Here is an 18844-nt window from a genome sequence, read left to right as displayed (position 1 = left end):
AAACTTTGAACTTTTAGTACCTACTGAAGCCATTAGATGTCTGATCGATTGCTATTACTTTTCGCAGTTGCCTTTAACTTTATACCTCTAAAAATCACTTGAACATTTTCATACTCATCATGCCTTTTAATACTTTGTAACATGTACTTATTGCTTTATTATTATTTTTCTACATACATCTTATAATTTAGGCTCTTTTACTGGTTACTTACACAAGGACTTAAACTTTACTATTATCTACCTAATTCTTGTGACAAATCTTTATTTAATTTAGACCAATCATCATGTTGATGCCTTGTTGCTCCCTTACTACTTGGTAACGTTATGACATCATCATGTTGTCCATTGTTAGTCACATGACCTCTATTGTTATTCAGCTTCAATATGTGTAACAGTCACACTAATAAATTGTGCCCCGATGACGGCCTGCCTAGCAGACTGAAACATGTCGGCAGGATCATTTTTAAACCTGGACTCCATACCTAGTTGCTGCTCTTCTTTCATACATGTACCTTGATTTATCTACTTTTTAAGAGCGCCCTACATACCATGTGGTATCCTCTTGAGACCTAGAAGCCGAACTTTGTCTTAAACTACACTTTGGGGATTTTCCCACTTTAATTAATGAAATTCTGTAATTCTCTTCCAACTGGCATAAGTTAAACTCACAGGTTTTACAACAAATGAGAAATGAAATTTTCACTAATCACGACATTAGTAATTGTTCCAACAATATTGATTTACAAAAACAACAGAAGACTTTCAACAAATTTTATTTTTTTCAGATCATATTTCCACCACAAAACCAGTTTTTCCATACTTTCGTCCTGTTTATAATTGAAGCAAAAGGAAAAATATGCATATTTCTAGTTTCTCAAAATTGAACATATTTTAAGATGAATTTTTAATTTCCAAGACATTAGTTATGTTTCTGTCTGAATTATTAACATGCACAGCACTAAGACCATGACCTATTTTTCAATGAATTCAACATAACATTGAGATCAGCATTGTCAATGACTGAACTTTGATATAAAATGTCTTGCTTTGACTTATTGCTGTCTACTAACCTCTCATTCAAACATTACTTTCTACAATATTTCAGACAAATAGTCATAACATACTCTTTCACACAATTTTTAGCTTTTTTCATTTTATCCACACAAAGCGGAAAAATAAATTATCACAATCAAAATTTGATGTTTACCACAAACTCGGCATCAAGCTAGCCAAGAGGTCATTTGGATACACCAAATTCAAGAAATGAAGCGTTGGCTAGTGAAGATACAAATTCAGTTTTTTATATACCTCGAAGAAATCAGTCTTCGCACTTGATAATATCATACAAAAACATTAATAACAAGATGATGAGGATCGCAAATAGTCAAAAATATCCATCACAAGTCCCTTTCTCAAACATCCTGTATCATCCTGAAAGACTGAGCACTTCAGAATATTTAATACTATACAAAAGCATTGACCATAAATTATGAAAATTATTTCCTGGGATCTGATCGGGATGCCATTGTCCGCCCATGACTACCTGACCGAACACGATGTGCAGAATGTTGGGATTTGCCATCATCGCGAGACCTGGCAGGAAGTTGTGAGGATTGATCTGGACTCCCTGACCGGACAAGATGTGTAGAGTGGAGGCTTTTACCCTCATCTCGGGCTCGTGTGGGGAGATGGGAATATGGATCTGGGGCTGAATGGTCTCCTCCGACAGTCTGAGCTTTCTTTCGTCTTTGACCACACATAGACTTCAGCATCTGGAGCACTGCCGTTGGTGCTACATTCATCTTCAGAAGGTCAAGGACAATTCTGTAACGAGTAACTTTTTTTTAGAGAACTACGTATACCCATTGATGACATACAATTTTCTTATATACATGTATACAAAGAGATATTCAAAGATGCACACTTAACCAAAACCACTTGTCTGATTATGACTACGTGTACTCTAGTAAAAACCTGACAAAAATTTCAATTAAATTTTTTTTTCCAAAAATCTCAATCCTCTAAATCCAGTGCACAACTAACAAAATGTCATTAGAGACTGTATCGCTCACCTAGATAATGCAGTGAATATGGTGACACCTATATTTTTTTCCTTAAGAAGAATTCTTTGCCTGAGAATGATTCAGACCAAATTCTTTCTTTCTAGAGAAGACGAATATTTTTTTTTTTAATTTGCTATATTTCTTCTACTAGTATTATATGAATAAACCCACAGGGGCTTGGCACGATTTTCCAAATGATGGTCCATATATATATGTATTATAGTGAAAATTGTGCCAAGCCCCTGTGAATAAACCTTAGAGCTATATTCCATTAAACTATCTACTTGACCCCAGGACTCCACAATAAATCAATTTTATACATGATTGGATTGCCTTATTACTTAGCTTCTTAGTACCTGGTATGTACATGTACACTTGTAATTTGTCAAATAAATTGTATAGGAGGTTCCCCTTAACCAAACCTGGAGTCCTGGGGTGGGATAGATGTTTTACTTGAAATTTAATAACACTTACAAAACCTGTGATGTTTCAGAAAGGACTGGAATTTAGAAAAAAAAAAGGATGATTTCTCATGAGATAATAAATAGGTTTGTGCTGTCATCACTGTGTCTACATACTTGAAGACCGCGGGATCTATAACGACGCCGGCTAGGTCTGCCAGTTCATACAACTCTTGTTCCTCTGGCGACAGGACATTCTTACTTAGCAGAGTAAAGTGCATCGTGCTTTGAGTTCTAAGCGACATGATCAGATATGTCTGTACTTTTCAGCCCTGAAACATATACAATTAACACACAGCATATATATTATCTCTGATGAAGATGACCCTTCTCCTTGTGTACTGTTAGCTACATATACAGATTCATTCTCGTCCACATAAGAATTATATTATAAAGGGGACATATTATATACAATATATGCAAATCTGCATATTATACATAAATTTAGAAAAACAAAAATAATTTTAAACTTATTAAAAATTTTCATCCATATCACATTTATTTATTTATGAAATATGACAAAAAGACAAAAATAACATTTACTTGTAGGTTTTAAAGTACAATAATTTTATGCAATATTTCTGGTATAGAAACGTCAAATTTCTAATAATTACCCAATGCTTTCAGTAAAACATATTATGTACCTTTTCTTTTTTTTGTTTAAATAGCATATTCCAACTGTTCATAATTATAATAGGCAAGTTTGTGTATTATATGCAACTTGGTGACATGGTTTTCATCCAAGCAACCTGCATGTGTATATTATAGCTGTAACCAGGCCTAGGCTTCTTAGCTGTGATAATCAACTGATAACGTAGGACGAAGGACGTATGATGGTCGCTGTTAGCTGCGATAAACCCAGCTCTGGACGATGGACAGACTGACCGATTGTTGTGCCGGAGAGCAGTGTAGGCAGGGTATGAACATTCCTTCTAAGGGCTACTATGCTCAGGTTGGGGAAGCTGCCAACTTGCATATAATATGCATACTCTCGTCTCGTATTATACACCAGTTAGGAGTATGGATTTGTTACTAAAAATAGCTAAAAATCACTTAAAACTGAATTTTTTGATAATACATATTATGTGATGGCCCATTTATTTATGACAAGGTAAACAAATCTTTTACTTAAAGCGTTGTCTCCTAAGTCAGAAACTTGGATGTTACTGAACAGGAAGTATTGCATCAATTTTTCTTACGTAAACATTATTTTCATTTTTGCTTATGTATGATGTTTCATGACTAAACTAGGCCTAATGCGACTTCGACGAAAATTTAAAAAGTTATGTTTCAAGCGATTTTTGGCTTGTTTTATTAACAAAGCTATCCCTCTGTAGGTAACATAATTCTAAATTTCACTATTTATATCCATAAATAATTCTAATATCCACATTTCGATTTATGGATATCCATAAATCAACTTTAATTATGGATATCCATAATTCATTTATGGATATTAAGATACGAACTATGGATATTTACAGACGATTTATGAATATCAATAATTCATCGCGTTTTTTAAATATCCGTAAATCATTTTTAAATATCCATGTAACCTTATGTGCGCAAGACAAACAGTATCCAAAACTAAGATTTAGACCAATTCAATGATTAAAGCATTTTTTTTCAAAATGAAATGAAAAATTGTTAAACTGGAAAGTGTCAATTCACCGCAGTTTCAGCTTCCAATAATGACCGCTCCCTATGTACGGAGGTAATGTAAACAAGGCGCCGAGAGCGACTGGGTGTCTGCAGATTTTGTTTTCAAAACGAAGTTAATCCGAAGTGAAACATTTAAAACGGCTAAAGTACGACGAAAGTCTGGTATTAGTTACCATATAAACAAAAAAAGCACAGTCTTCTGTAACTTGGAGGAAAAACGAGAACAAAAATCGCCAGGTGTGCGATATTTCCATACTGTGCGAAAATACCTTTGCTAGACTTGGGCTACTAACAAAAAATTGGACAAAGTCAGCAAGTCCTAAATGATTCTGTATTACAGTCACCAACATACCATGTGATATGATATGGCAGATCAGTACTCTTATTACAGTACCCACGCACCAAATCTCTGACACAACTTACATCAACACTCACCAAATTCACCATTTTCGAATGCATCATATGCCGCTTAAGGAAATAAAATAATATTATTCAAATGAGATTTTTTTCTTAACTTGAACAGTTAGATAGGCCAAGTAAAAACTTTATATGCGTTCTTAAATATTTAATCTACATTCCATCAGAAATATTCAATTTGACGCTAAGTTCATGAAGGTGTGATTTTTTTATTAATATTATAAGCGGCTTAAAGGGAAAGGCTATCATCAGGAAACCAAACTTAAATCTGACGGTATATACATGATTTAATAAAACTTCTCCCTTCTATACTAAGGAAATGTGACATATTTCAATCTCGTTAGTGTTCTTGCATGTCATCAAATATTTTTGATAAATAAAACCGTTGGGAGAAAACAATTTAATGGTAAATGTTTTTTGATATATCTAATTGTATGTCCATATTAATGTAGCCTGGAACCCAAGGAGTTTAACTTGTCTGTATGCTATCTCGTCAGGGAATATGGTGTCCACTCCCGCGATCCAATATATATATTTATCCTGCAACTGCCACCGCATTGTCGGAATACACCCACCGTATATATTTTTGCTGTATACGGCAGTGACGGAAAACAGCTGTATTTTGGAATCATAGCACGTGCGTCAGTTCGACTGACCTACTTCAAAGTGAAACTACGTTTAAAAGGCGAACATATTTCTGTCATTTTTGACACCGTTCCACTTCAAAATGATTATTTCTGATGATTATTTTTATGTCTGTTGCAGGATAAATGGAATACATGGTCAGTGTCTTAAGATATAAGCTGTATTTTTGGCTCGGGACAGAAAGACAAAAGTGGCTCGCCAAGGCTCGCCACTTTTGTCTTTCTTTACCCTCGCCAAAATACAGCTTATATTTTAAGACACTGACCATGTATTCTCTATATCTTTTTTTTTTGTGTGATTTGTCCCTGGCTAGTCGGATGAGCTCCATTTTTTTTATATATATATATTTTGGTCACTTGTAAGGTCTTACTTAATGTGAAGCATGACACTTTGTTATATATAGTAGGCCAACATAAATTTGATATTGCTGTATCATAAAAAAATCAATATCATGAAATATAATCTCGGAATGCTTAAAGTTTCGTTTCGTTTAGTTTGGTTTATTTTGTTTAACGTTTTATTAACAGCTAAGGTCATTTAAGGACGGCCTCCTGTGCGTTCGACATGCATGCGTGTGATGAGTGCGCATGCGTGTTTTGGGAGGCTGCGGTATATTTATGTTCAGTCTCCTTGTGATAGGCCGGAACTTTTGCCGATTTATAGTGCTACCTCGTTGAAGCATACTGCCGAAGACACCCAGCAGCACACCCCACCCGTGCTCCAACAATATTAAAGGTTTACACGACAGGAAACTTTTGACAGGCTGTCATCTCGCAATATCCACCAATGTAATCAGGTGGAATAAGACTTCATATACGTATAGGAGTAACCCCACCCATACTGACAACGGGTGAACCAGTCGTCCCACTCCTAATTTGCTGAGCGCTAAGCATGAGCAGCAACTACCATTTTTAGTGAGTATATATAATTATTATATTATGTCAATTAGTTTATATCAAAAACGACTGGTGTTGTTAAGTCAGTGATATGTTGAAAAAAAAAATTTGTATAAAAATGTGAGAATTAAAAAGTTAACGCAAAGTTTAGCCGGCGACATTGATCAGAATGACATCGATCACAGGTAACCGTGTCGTCTGTATCAATACACATACTATATAATTGTATATATATAAGTCTACACGGGCGAGCCATACACGTTCCTATATATGCCAGGTTTACATAAACATCTTCTTAGTGTGTAATGAAAAAAACTAAAGAATTCAGTGCGCTTATATTTTTTTATGAAACAGATTATAATATAATTGATTATCAATAAATGTCGTGCGATTTTTTATTTTTTTATTTTTTTTTTTTTTTTTTTTTGTGAGTGTGTGAAAAATTAATTATGAAAAGCTCAAATTAGACATTTTATATGTCTTTACCTGACATAAATAGCCGGTTTTATCAAGAAATATATCAATACAACACTATTCTGACCGTTTGAATAAAATCATGTCTCGTTTAAGACTATAAATCCTGATGTTTCTCAAGGTTCCGTTCTTGGTATACTTTTCTTCTTATTATACATAAATAATATTTCCTGTTAATTTCTTCTCTGTCTACGCTTTCCACAGATGATACTTCTCTTTCCTTTCCGTCCAACGACTTAAATATTATTGAAGCTGAGGTAAGAAGTGATCTAAGACAACTTTAATTTTGGTAAAAAATAAAATGGCTGATGTTCTTTAACCCTACCAAAACCGAGGCCCTAGTTAGACAATCGGAACCCCTCGTCATTTTCTCCGAAACTAGACCTTCGCAGACGGAGGCGAGGTGTTCCGATTGCCAAGTTAGAGTCAAGTAGACAACTTCTTTTGTTCTGTCTTTCACATTTGAAAATACACCCATTGAAATCACTAACCAGCATAAACACTTATCCTTACCAATTATTGTAGATGGAACATCAAGAGGGTGTTTTGAAATCATATGTGCAAAATTAAGTTTTACGCACAAAAAATCATAATGAAAATGTTTAGAGTAATAAATGTTTGTTGAAATTGTTGCGTATAAGTATCTCACTGGAAGAGATTGATAAATGTTGTGTATTATTTCGTGTCGAATGCTGACTCGCCTTTTTCAGGGTAAGATCAGTATGATGACAATTTGAAGAATTAACATATGAATCGTGTGTGAAGTAACTCGTTGGTGATATTATTGCTTACAAGTCAAGATGCAAACAACGTTTTTGTCTGCAGACTTTAAGATGCTATAATTACTACATATTTTTGCAAATTGCTGAGTTGATATTGAAAGGGAAAAATTCTAACTATTGTCTACAGGCCTATAGGTATCTAGATCAAATGAATACTATATGTTTACTGTGCACAGATATACAAACGTGTATCAGTTACTGATTTGTTTCTATATGTGTTGATTGTTCTACACTTTTATTCATTTGTATTTCATAATGCTGAAATGACATACGATATCATGTCATAGTCAAGATAAGTTCATGATATATATAATTCCTATAACTCTTGGGTATCTTATGAACGTTTGTTATCGTCAGACAATTCATCAGTGCAATTGCTGGTTCTTCTGATATATAAACTTATTCACTTGCTAAGCCATAGGTACTTATTTTGTCTTTTGTGTTTATTAAGCTATCTTTTGCCCACAAGTACATTGTATATCATTTAATTATTTGTTTTTCTTATTATTTTTTCTGTTTAAATTTGTTTATTATTGTCTCTTTTTTACACTCATTTATCTATTTTTTTTTTTACTTTGAATTACAGTGTTCTTCATTTATTAGTAGCAATTAAGTTTCTGAATTCCTCTAGAGGACATGTCTTACTCTTTTTAAGTATATATAAACTTGGTTCTATTTATACCTATTTATTTAAAAAAAATAATATCCAAAGTTGTTTGTTTAAGTTTATCTTGAAGGCGAACACGTTTCTAGGGTCTAGTCTTTTTTGTTGAGGAAGCTGTTTACCCGATGTTACCATCAGTCTATAGCTCCTCGGTGCTTCAGGATTGATGTGAGAAATATCAAATGTTTAGTTTAAACATTATTTTATTCAACCAGACACAATAACATTACATATACAGAAAATAGCAAATGGGATGGGAAAACAAGCTTAAAGCTTATATCAATTCCTTTCCCAATCACACAGAAAAGCAAATACATCTTCGGAACTAGGACACCTTAATTTTGATAACTAAGAACAAAATAATATTTTACATAGTTATAAAAATATACATGTGGTGAATATAATTGACAGACATGATTTTTGACGCCATTGTATTGTTAGACTATAGATAAATGAGTTACCTTTAAGTACGAAGTACAAATGTAACATTTTACATAATTTTGTGAAAGTACATGTGTTGAATAGAATTGATTATAGATGATTCATGACACCATTATATTGTATGACCGTTGATATATAAATTTACCCTACAGTACGAAGTACAAATATGTATACGATACCATACAAAACATAAATATTAACTAAAGCGTTTACTTAGATGAATACATTTTTGTACTGCTAAAAATATTTCCTCATTTTTCTGCTTTGTATAAACATCATTACCCCATAAAAGTGTTGTTTTTTTTTAAGAATAATATCTAACTGTAATAAAGTATTTTGTCTGATCGTGGTGTATTTTTCACAAGAGAGTAAATAATGATGAGTACTCTCAACTGATCCACAGGTACATAATGGACTATCTTCCAGATTTCTAATGTACAAATGTTGATTTAGATTACTACATTTTAGTCTTAAATGTGTATGTAAAATTTGAAGATGTCTACTTCCAATGTTAAAGTATTTAGGAATGATTACTTTGTCTTTTTGTAAAAAAAAGCTTTAATTATATTGGCCGAGGGATTTTCGCGAATATCTAAAGGTAATAGATTCCATAAATGTACTGACGAGGATAAAAAAGAGTCTTTATAATACTGAGTTCTACAATTAATTGAAAGTAAATTATTTGAATTTCTGGTATTATGTCTGTGGCTTTCTGACACCCGGCATGGGACTAATTCAGATAGATATGATGGAGTTTTTTTATGATACATTTTGTGAAACTGTAAAATTTTATGATTTTCCCGTCTTTTAGATAGCTTTTCCCACCCAACATCTTTATATAATAAACTTACACTTGATAATTTTGTAGCACCCGTAACTATTCTCGCAGCTTCTATCTGTATGTTTTCTAAGTTTTGACTTAAATAATTTGGTAAATTATACCAGACAAAATCAGAATACTCCAATATAGGTCTTATAAAAGAGAGATAAATTGTTTCAAGAGAATTTCTATCGAGGATGTTTTTTAAATTTCTTAATACAGCCAGCCTTGGTGAAACTTTCTTCAATATATAATCAATATGGTTATTCCATGTACCATCATCAGACAACAATACTCCTAAATGTTTGTGGGATTTTACACTAGTTACATTTATATTATTCATAGTTATAGGGTCATAAGTTCTTTGTGAAGTTTTTTTGCTGAATAATAACGATTCTGTTTTGTCTGGATTGAATTTTACTAACCACTTGTTCGCCACAGTTCATATCATTTACTATATCGTTTATATATACCAGGAAGAAAAGAGGACCTTAAATTGAGCCTTGAGGTACGCCTGCAGTAATATTTTGAGTTTCAGAAGAAATTCCATTAAGTACAACTCTTTGACATCTGTCAGATAAATAGTTTTTACACCAAGACAATAGTTTTCCAGAGATACCCGATTTTTGTAGTTTGTGTATAAGACCCCTATGCCAAACTCCATCGAAAGCTATACTAATATCACAAAATACAGCTATAATTTCTTTACCCGCATCTAAAGCCCTCCCGATATCATCTGTAATACTTAATAACTGGTTACCTGAGGAATCCCCTGGTGTAAATCCTGACTGACATTTTGTAAAAAAAAATTGTATCTCTATAGAAATTATAAATATGTTTAAAAATACACCTTTCCATTAGTTTACCTACGATACTTATCAAAGATATAGGTCTGTAATTTGATACAATACATTTATTGCCTTTCTTAAAGACTGGCGTGATATTTGCTTCTTTCCATATAAAGGACATATACCACAGTCGATAGATTTATTAAAAAACCTGGAAAGAATTGAAATTATTGAATTAGTTTTTGCTTCTTTAATGATTTTAGGACTGATACTATCAGGACCTGATGCTTTAGAAGTATCTAACATACACATTGCATCTTTAACATCTTGTTCAGATATGAAAATGTTTTCCAGTTTATATTCTGGAGTAACTATATTACGCGGAAGTGTTACATGGGAGTCATCAATTGTAGACTAGCTTGTAAAGTAATAATTAAAAATATCTGCCTTTTGTTTATCGTCCTCATAATTTATATCGTTGTGTAATAATGTCGGTATACGAGATTGTTTTGTTGAAAACTTTGTAAAAGTATTAATTAATTTCCACCAGTCTCGTGTCGAAGTAGACATATTTTTTATTTTACCCGTTAACTTTAAAACATATTCACTTTTTGCTTTCCTTATAGCATCTATACATTTATTTCTTGCATGTTTAAATTGCTGCCAATGATATGGAGTTTGTGTGTTTTTAGCTTTCCGATGTAATCTTTTTCGAACCCTTATTAGTTTTCTTACTTCACTATGTATCCATGGTGGCTCACTATGTCTTATAAAATCGGTTTTATTAGGAATACATTTTTTTGCTATTTCTAAAATTTTTGAATTAAAAAAGATAGCGAATTTATTAACGGTTAAATTTTCAAGTGGGCTACTCCAGTCAATATCATTCAAGCTATCACAAAACCTTTCATAATCACCATTTTTATATAACCAAATATGTCTTTCAATGTTAATATTCAAAGTATTACGGCCAATATCTAAATATGTGTAGATGGGACAGTGGTATCTAGTATCAGCTGGCAAAAACGATTCGCCGACAACAACTTTCTTAATAACATTTAAATCATTTGTCAAAAGTATATCTAGAAGAGACGATGAGTCTACAGTAAAATGAGTAGGCTCATCAACAAGTTGGATAAGATTATATCTATACATTAAATCAATAATTCGACAAGGGTTAACGGCTAACTGGTTTTCATTAAAATCACCTGTAATTAAAATGCTATCAGATTTACAATTTGTTACCAAATCAATAGAGTGGTCAATTAAATTCCAAGTTTCATTTCCAGAGTTTGGTGGTCTATAAAAAGTTCCCAACATGATAATCCTATTATTGATATGCAATTCAACCCAAATACATTCAAGATTATTTACTTCAAATTCCGGGCGTCGACACGCAGTAGTATCTTTATTGACATACACAGCAATACCTCCACCAATTCTATCTGACCGTGATTTTACAAATGGATCATGAAACTTAGAATTCAAAAGTTCACTTGCATTTTCTGTATTCGGTGTTAACCAGGTTTCAGTAAATGATAAAATGTCATACTGGTGTAATTCACTAAAAATTAAATTAGTTTTTGGTAATAAACTCTGAACGTTGTAATGTACTAATGATAAATAATATTGGTTAAGAATAGTTAAATCAGAACATAGGGAGGAATTTTCAGGACCTGAGTTACTTTCAATATCTCCACAGCGAAGAAGCAAATTTATGAGACTAAAAAGATGTGCAATATACATTATAGGTGAACAGCTTTCAATAACGTATATGAAGTAATAGTACCATTCGCAACGTAATAGTAGGTAAAAAAGGCCTGACGGTAATATACAGTACACGGTATACTTCATGATTACAATTGCAGGTACAGTATCAAAATGATCCTCAAATACATGTATCTTATCATTACGTTTTTGGAAAGCTTGTCGTGTACAAGCATATAAAGAATCAATATGATTGGTAGAGCATTGATTTTGTACATTTGGTTTGGTTTGGTTTATTTTGTTTAACGTCCTATTAACAGCTAAGGTCATTTAAGGACGGCATCCTGTGCGTGCGACATGTATGCGTGTGGTGATTGCGTATGTTAGTTTTGGGAGGCTGCGGTATGTTCGTGTTAAGTCTCCTTGTGATAGGCCGGATCTTTTGCCGATTTAGAGTGCTACCTTACTGAAGCATACTGCCGAAGACACCCAGCAGCACACCCCACCCGGTCACATTATACTGACAACGGGCGAACCAGTCGTCCCACTCCTAATTTGCTGAGCGCCAAGCAGGAGTAGCAACTACCATTTTTAAAGACTCTGGTATGTCCCGACCAGGGGACAGAACCCAAAACCTTCCTCACAGCGGCAAACGCTCAACTAAATGCCAAAAGTGAGGCATTGTCAAGGGAGACATTAGGAAGAAGAAAGTTGTTTAGAAAGAAGAGAAAAGATAAGATCCCAAGTTTAGTCGTCTCTTACGATCATGCAATGGGTGCAGCAGGTACAATTCTTACGCCCTACCTGCAGGAACGATTTTGTACATACCAAATAAATTGGTCGCTAAGACGCAGAGTACATCTAATTGTTTACTGTAAGGTAAACGACTTGACCTCGCATGATACAAACCAGTACGAACACGGTGGGAAAAATAATCAACGGGCATTATGTTATCTCATACACATACAGTAGTAGGGATACTCCCGTGTCCAAAAATAACCAGTTTGAAAAATGCGAGGTTTAAGTGATATAAAATGGTGCATTTTATTAACACGGTAAGATGTATTTACTAGTACGAGTAATATGTAAATACGCAAGAAATAAGTTTCATTATTCACCACAATAGAGAAACATGAGTTGTAAAAAAATGATAAAAAAGAAACCGAAAAAAGAAAATTTCCTTGAGTAACCATAGGGTTTTGAGGGAAATTTAGTTTGGCCTGCTTTCTACACATCGTACATCCATGTGTATATATTAACAATCAAATATATAAATGTATGTATTAACATTGGTAGATTACTTAGACTTAAACATACATATTACTACATATACAACAACACCCGCGTGTACCTTTACATACAAAATACTTTCGATGCCTGGGAAGCCCGAGGTCCTCTCAGGCTTTCCCATACAAAATAATAATAGTAATAAAAAAGAGCAATAACCTGGCTGCTGTTTCTGAAACCTACATTTGTACTGCTTAAAAGTAAACGTACATATTACCACATATACAACAGTTATATATAAACCCAAATACTTTGTATACAAACTAGTACAAGTATACTCACTTGCACACATGTGCACGAATGTGACATGCGCATACAGAAGGTCATGTCTACCGCACACAGGCTATATAGTATAGCCATGCAACTTCTTATTTCACACTGAGAGTGAACCAAGCACACACATTAGTTACAGTTATATATGCATAAAAAATGTGGTAGTTCATATAAATATGACAGAAAACGTCTTTCTTTGGGTGAATATTCAATCACTTCAAGAATAAAGAGAACTTAATTATTACTTTATGCTACATACAAGAATTCTAAAACGAAGACTTACACGTGTCAAAGTATACAAGTTTCACGCGTTTCCTATCCTTCAAATGTTTGAAGGGAAGATTTCATATTAGGTTTGGGGAGCGTGTTTTTCCATTTTTCTTATAAAACTGCATTGTTAATTTTTGCAACCATGATTCAAATGTTTAAGTTTATAATGATATCTAATTATGAATATAGATAGAATAAGAATAAGATGTTTGAATTGTCGGGGCTTGTCTAGTGATACATGTATCATCAAGAGGCGGGACTTCTTCCATCGCTGTCGATCCAAGTATGACATTTCTATTCTAACATACACATATTATTTACATTTGCTCCGCATTTCCCCATCGACACAATGCTAAGAGGCAGTTGCCACCATACGCCTATAACACCCAGTGCCACAGGCTATAACACCCAGTGGGTCATGTGACATTAAAAAAGGCGGGATTTTTTGTGTTGGTTTAGTTTTTTTCAATGTTATATAAGTATTGAACAGTGGTTTTAATGTTGCTATAGTCGATATGGCAGCAAGATGTATGGTGGGCAAATGTAGCATGGACACCCTAATGGGTTCCCATGCCTTTTGCACAGCATACATCATGCTGCCATATCGACAATTACAACATTGAAACCAGTGTTCATTGCTTAAGTGATTCAAGTACTGAAAACGTATGAAGAAATGAATGGAGAGGAAAAGTATTTTTTGCCTCTTTCTCCTCTCAAAGCAGGGGTATAGCAATTATTTTTAAAAACTGCTTTGAATATAAAATAATATATATTGTCCAAGACCTAAATGGAAACTATTTGTTATTTAATATTATAAAACAAGATATAAAACTCACCCTTTGTGGCATATATTGCACTAATGATGACAGTCCAGAATTTTTTACTTGCGCACAAAGGAAAATTGAATTCCTTGGAAATGATACTGTAATAATTGCAGGCGATCGGAACGTCCCCCTAGAATATGAAATTGATACAACTAATTATATGAATCGTAATAATACAAAAGCCAGTAGGGAATTTCATAATATCATGCAAAACATAGATTCAATGGATCTTAGGCGAGAGTTAAATGAAAAGTCAAGGAAATATACATGGTTTGGCCCTTATGGGAAAAAATGTCTGTTAGAATTTTTTCTGATCTCATCAATTGCAATTGCAAAATTATATTCAAAATGCTAATATGGACATAGCATATGAATCTGATCACTCACATGTCTATATTGAATTTGAAGTTAACAAAACAGAACGTGGATGTGGTACTTGGAAGTTTAATAATAATTTATTGGGGAATCTAGAATATATAAACATAATTAAAAATGCTATAGGCGAAGTGATTCCTCAGTTTGTTTGTTTGTTTGAGTTTAACGGCCCATCGATAACTATGATCATTTAGGGCCAGTCGGTTTAGCTATTTCTAAGATGGAGCGGTCACTTCATTAAATAAAGGTGGACAGATAAAACAGAGATTTGTTTATTTAAAAAGATGATCAACAAGCAAAATGCATTTAAGGTATCCAGGAATAAAACTAAGATTCAGAAAAAATTCATGTTAAAAGTGATAATGAATGATGAGAATTCAAACTATGATGAATGGTTTGGAACGATAAGAACGGATGAGGTATTGTTGAATGATCATGATAAATTTAGAGTTACATTTTGTAAAACAAATCCATCTCTTTCAGATATTCAAAGATACGATCTACGCTTACAATATCAAAGAGTGTTTTCATGTCGGGAACATCGAAATGTTTATCCCGGACATGTTTAAAGTCTGCGCAATTAATTAAAAAAATGCTCCACAGTGAAAGGGGAGTCGCATGCGTGGCATATAGGCGGATCTCCCCTTTTCAGTAGATGCACTTGTGTGATGTAGGTATGCCCAGTTCGGAGGCGAGAGAGGACAACTTCCTCTCTGCGATCTCTCCGACTGGGCAGACTTGGCTTAAGTTTTGGTTGCAGTTTAAAAAGTTTATTTGTTGTCTCTGTGCACCATCGTTGTTGCAGTTGGTGTCGAATGGCTGACTGAATGATTGGCTTTATATCTGAATACGGAAGCTTGATGTTTGTTTGGTCTAGGTTTAATGCCATTTTGGTGAGTAGTGCAGCAGGCTGCTGTAACCCTCTCACCATATTTTGAGCCATCAGTGTAGTTCTGTGCATGAGTAGGGAAACCCGCAATGCACTCCCGAAAGGAGGATTTGTGTTCTGCGGGTAATGCACTGGCCTTTGCCCGCTCATGTAGCGTGAAATTAATGTCAGGTGTTTTAACAAGCCATGGTGGTATATCCGGTACTGAATACGTGGCTATGTTGTCTAAAGATATGTTTAATTCTTCTAGAAAATTTGATATTCGGATGCCAAAGGTTGGTACGAGTTTTTGGTTTTGAGTGAAGATGTTTCGATACTGTGGATTCCTCAGTATAGGACAGATGATAGCAATGCTATAGTGAATGCAGTATATAGCATAGATGATACATTGCTATTGAAAACTCTGAAATTAATTATAAGAGGGGAAACTATCAGTTACCCAGCTTTTAAGAAAACAAAGAAGCAGATGAAGTAAGATATTTGTATAATATACATCTGCATATTGTTTAGAGGAACAGGAATGTATCTCCAACAATTCCGACTAAGCTTTTTTTTTTTATAGAATATGTACTTTACATCAATGGAAATTGTGTAATTATTTTTAATCTCATAGTATTTTAACAGAATGAGACCATTTCAATTGATATGATGTACACATTCTATAAGAAAATCTCACTGGAGGTTGTGATTTATTAAAATCTAAAAATGGATAAATTTGAGATACATGCCTGTACTTCAAAGCACTCCAAATAATGTTGATAGTGTAAATCATGGTATACCAGATATTGAAGGACAACATAAAACACTGAGGTATAAGAAAATACAAGGTATTATAACAAGAGCAAAAGCAAGATGGTGGAGGTGGAGAGAGAAAACAGTACGAAGTACTTTTGTTACCTTAAAAAAGACAATATACTGAAAAGATAATTACTAAACTAATTTCATCTTAAGGAAATGAGATTTATGACATTCATGATATACTAAAAGAAAAATTTTGGTATAGTAAAAAAGGCACTGGTGTTACAGAAATACACCAATCAACAATCAATGAAAATAATCCGTATTTAAGTAAAATGACTCTAGAAAAGCAATTCAATGAATAGACCACTCACGGTAGAGGAATGTCTGAAGACTTTTGAAAAGATACGAGCAATGGGAAATCCCAGGCCTTGATGGCTTTACAACTGTTTTACAAATTTGTGTGGTCTGACATCCCAGTGGACACAAAACGTTCGGAGAACGTCCGGAAAACGTCCTATTCAGGTCACAACGTCCGGGACTTTCCTACAACGTTGTGAGAACGTTTTATGTCAAACGTTAGTGCAACGTTAGCTTTTGACGTTGTGACAACGTTGTAACAAGGTTTTAATGCAAACTTTGTGTATTTGTTGTTAATTTTAAACGGCTTGCAAGTTTACATAAATGCCAAAGACATACCGAACGAAAACATCAAATTTAATGATAAAGATAAATTTAATTATCTAATTTGCTCGAAATTTTATTTGTCAATAATGAATATGTTTAGATTAGTTTAAAAGCAACCTACGTCGCCTATAATGTGCCCTAATTATATAATATCGATTATTGATCCTTTCCTGATCCAATTTTGCTGTAAGACCTCCTTTAATACAGATAAATGTGATCAAACGAACTTACAAGGTTACGATAACAAATCGGTGTTACCTCCCTTTATGTTGCAATATATATCCGCCAGGGGGCAATGCAAACATTCGCATTCATTTCAAAAACATTTTTTTTAAACGACTTTAATTTCAGTTTTAACTGCATGAAAATATCATGTTTTGTTTGAAACTGTTGCAATTAGAAAGAAATAGATAGAGAGAAGAAAAAAGAGTATTGATATTTGCGCGGTAATTTTAACTTCCGGTTCTTTGTTCTGCAAACACACGTGGGCCGTACACACACACATTTCAATCGGACTGTTGACTTGCTATACTGGAGTATGTATTTGCTTTCAAAATAACATATGGAATCAGTTTTCTTCCCGAATACAGATCAGTAATTCAAGGTAAGTTCTGTATGATTCGTATTTTGTTAATTACACTGCGTTTGATTTTGACTTGTGTTTATTTACAAACAGATCGGGCATGCTATGATTTATCTTCACGTACGTACGTACAACGGATGTACGTTTTTGGTATCACCGGGCATAAGTTTAGTTTCACGCATATTTGTTAACCGAGCACGTTATGATATATTGCCGAAAAGTTTACGGTATATCAATAATAATTGTTTGGTTGTTTTTCTATTTACAGATTAAATGGTGATAACTGGATGCACCGAGGTAATTGGAGACATCAGAGATATGAGTGATGGGAAGAGTGCAAGCACATGGACACATGGAAATAAAGACATTAAAATAATGTTTAAAAAAAACTTGAGTTTTTGTTGTACATAATAGGTAACAATAGTAGAAAAGAAAATAATACGACGTTGTGGCAACGTCTATACAACGTAAATAAAACGTTGCCACATCGTAACTCAGTAACGTTGTGGGAACGTTGTATGAAAACGTTCCCCAAACTTTCATTTGCAACATTACTACAACCTAAATGCAACGTTGCATCCTGACGTAACTGCAACGTTCTCCAGACGTTGTGTGCCCACTGGGATAAATACATTCTATATTTAATTTATCAACCAAACTTTTCAGGATCAATCAGTGTCAATAGGCCAACACCAAGGAATAATAAAATGTATAACTAAATCGGGGAAATCAAAATGATATCTTAAAAATTGGAGACCCACTTTAATGAATATAATCAGTGAAAGCCAGTCCGGTTTTGTCAAAGGTCGTTATATCGGAGAATGTTCGAGGATTATTAATGATGTTATATTAATGATATGTTTAATTGTTTCAAGACTTTGTACTCCAACATATCAACAACTGTTGAAAATAATGGATATCTTTCTACTTTTTTATGTTACCCTAGGTGTACAACAGGGAGACCCTTTGTCTCCCTATCTATTTATTATCTGTCTCTAACTTCTTTCAGCAGCTATGAAGTTTGATCCTGATATTAAAGGTTTTATCCAAAATAATTCGGAATATATATCAAGTCAATTCGCGAATACTTTCTTTCTA

General features: G+C 33.7%; 1 protein-coding gene across 2 annotated transcripts; it reads right to left on the bottom strand.

Annotated features, from left to right (window-relative positions):
• Nucleotides 1-757: 757 nt before the first annotated feature.
• Nucleotides 758-4669, bottom strand: LOC117333282 (mitotic-spindle organizing protein 2-like). 2 transcript variants are annotated; one of them, XM_033892506.1, is made up of 3 exons: nucleotides 4610-4669; nucleotides 2642-2796; nucleotides 758-1824 (listed from the first exon to the last, which is right to left on the bottom strand). In XM_033892506.1, exons 2-3 carry the CDS (start codon nucleotides 2767-2769, stop codon nucleotides 1497-1499), a joined length of 456 nt encoding a protein of 151 aa, XP_033748397.1. In that variant the 5' UTR covers nucleotides 2770-2796; nucleotides 4610-4669; the 3' UTR covers nucleotides 758-1496. The 2 variants fall into 2 exon arrangements, with proteins under 2 accessions (XP_033748397.1, XP_033748398.1); XM_033892507.1 differs by having other exon boundaries at nucleotides 4622-4669.
• Between the last annotated feature and the right edge of the window lie 14175 nt (nucleotides 4670-18844).

Source organism: Pecten maximus, chromosome 8 (genome assembly GCF_902652985.1).
Source record: "Pecten maximus chromosome 8, xPecMax1.1, whole genome shotgun sequence".
Lineage (NCBI taxonomy): Eukaryota > Metazoa > Mollusca > Bivalvia > Pectinida > Pectinidae > Pecten > Pecten maximus.
The sequence above is the reverse complement of the archived record's forward strand: the minus strand, read 5'-3'. Positions and strand labels throughout refer to the sequence as shown.

Bases quoted from the DNA above. Each gene is read 5' to 3' on its own strand.
- LOC117333282 (XM_033892506.1), bottom strand. From the start codon at position 2,769: ATGTCGCTTAGAACTCAAAGCACGATGCACTTTACTCTGCTAAGTAAG. The intron at 1,825-2,641 runs GTATGTAGACAC...TACTCGTTACAG, and splicing joins ATAGATCCCGCGGTCTTCAA to AATTGTCCTTGACCTTCTGA.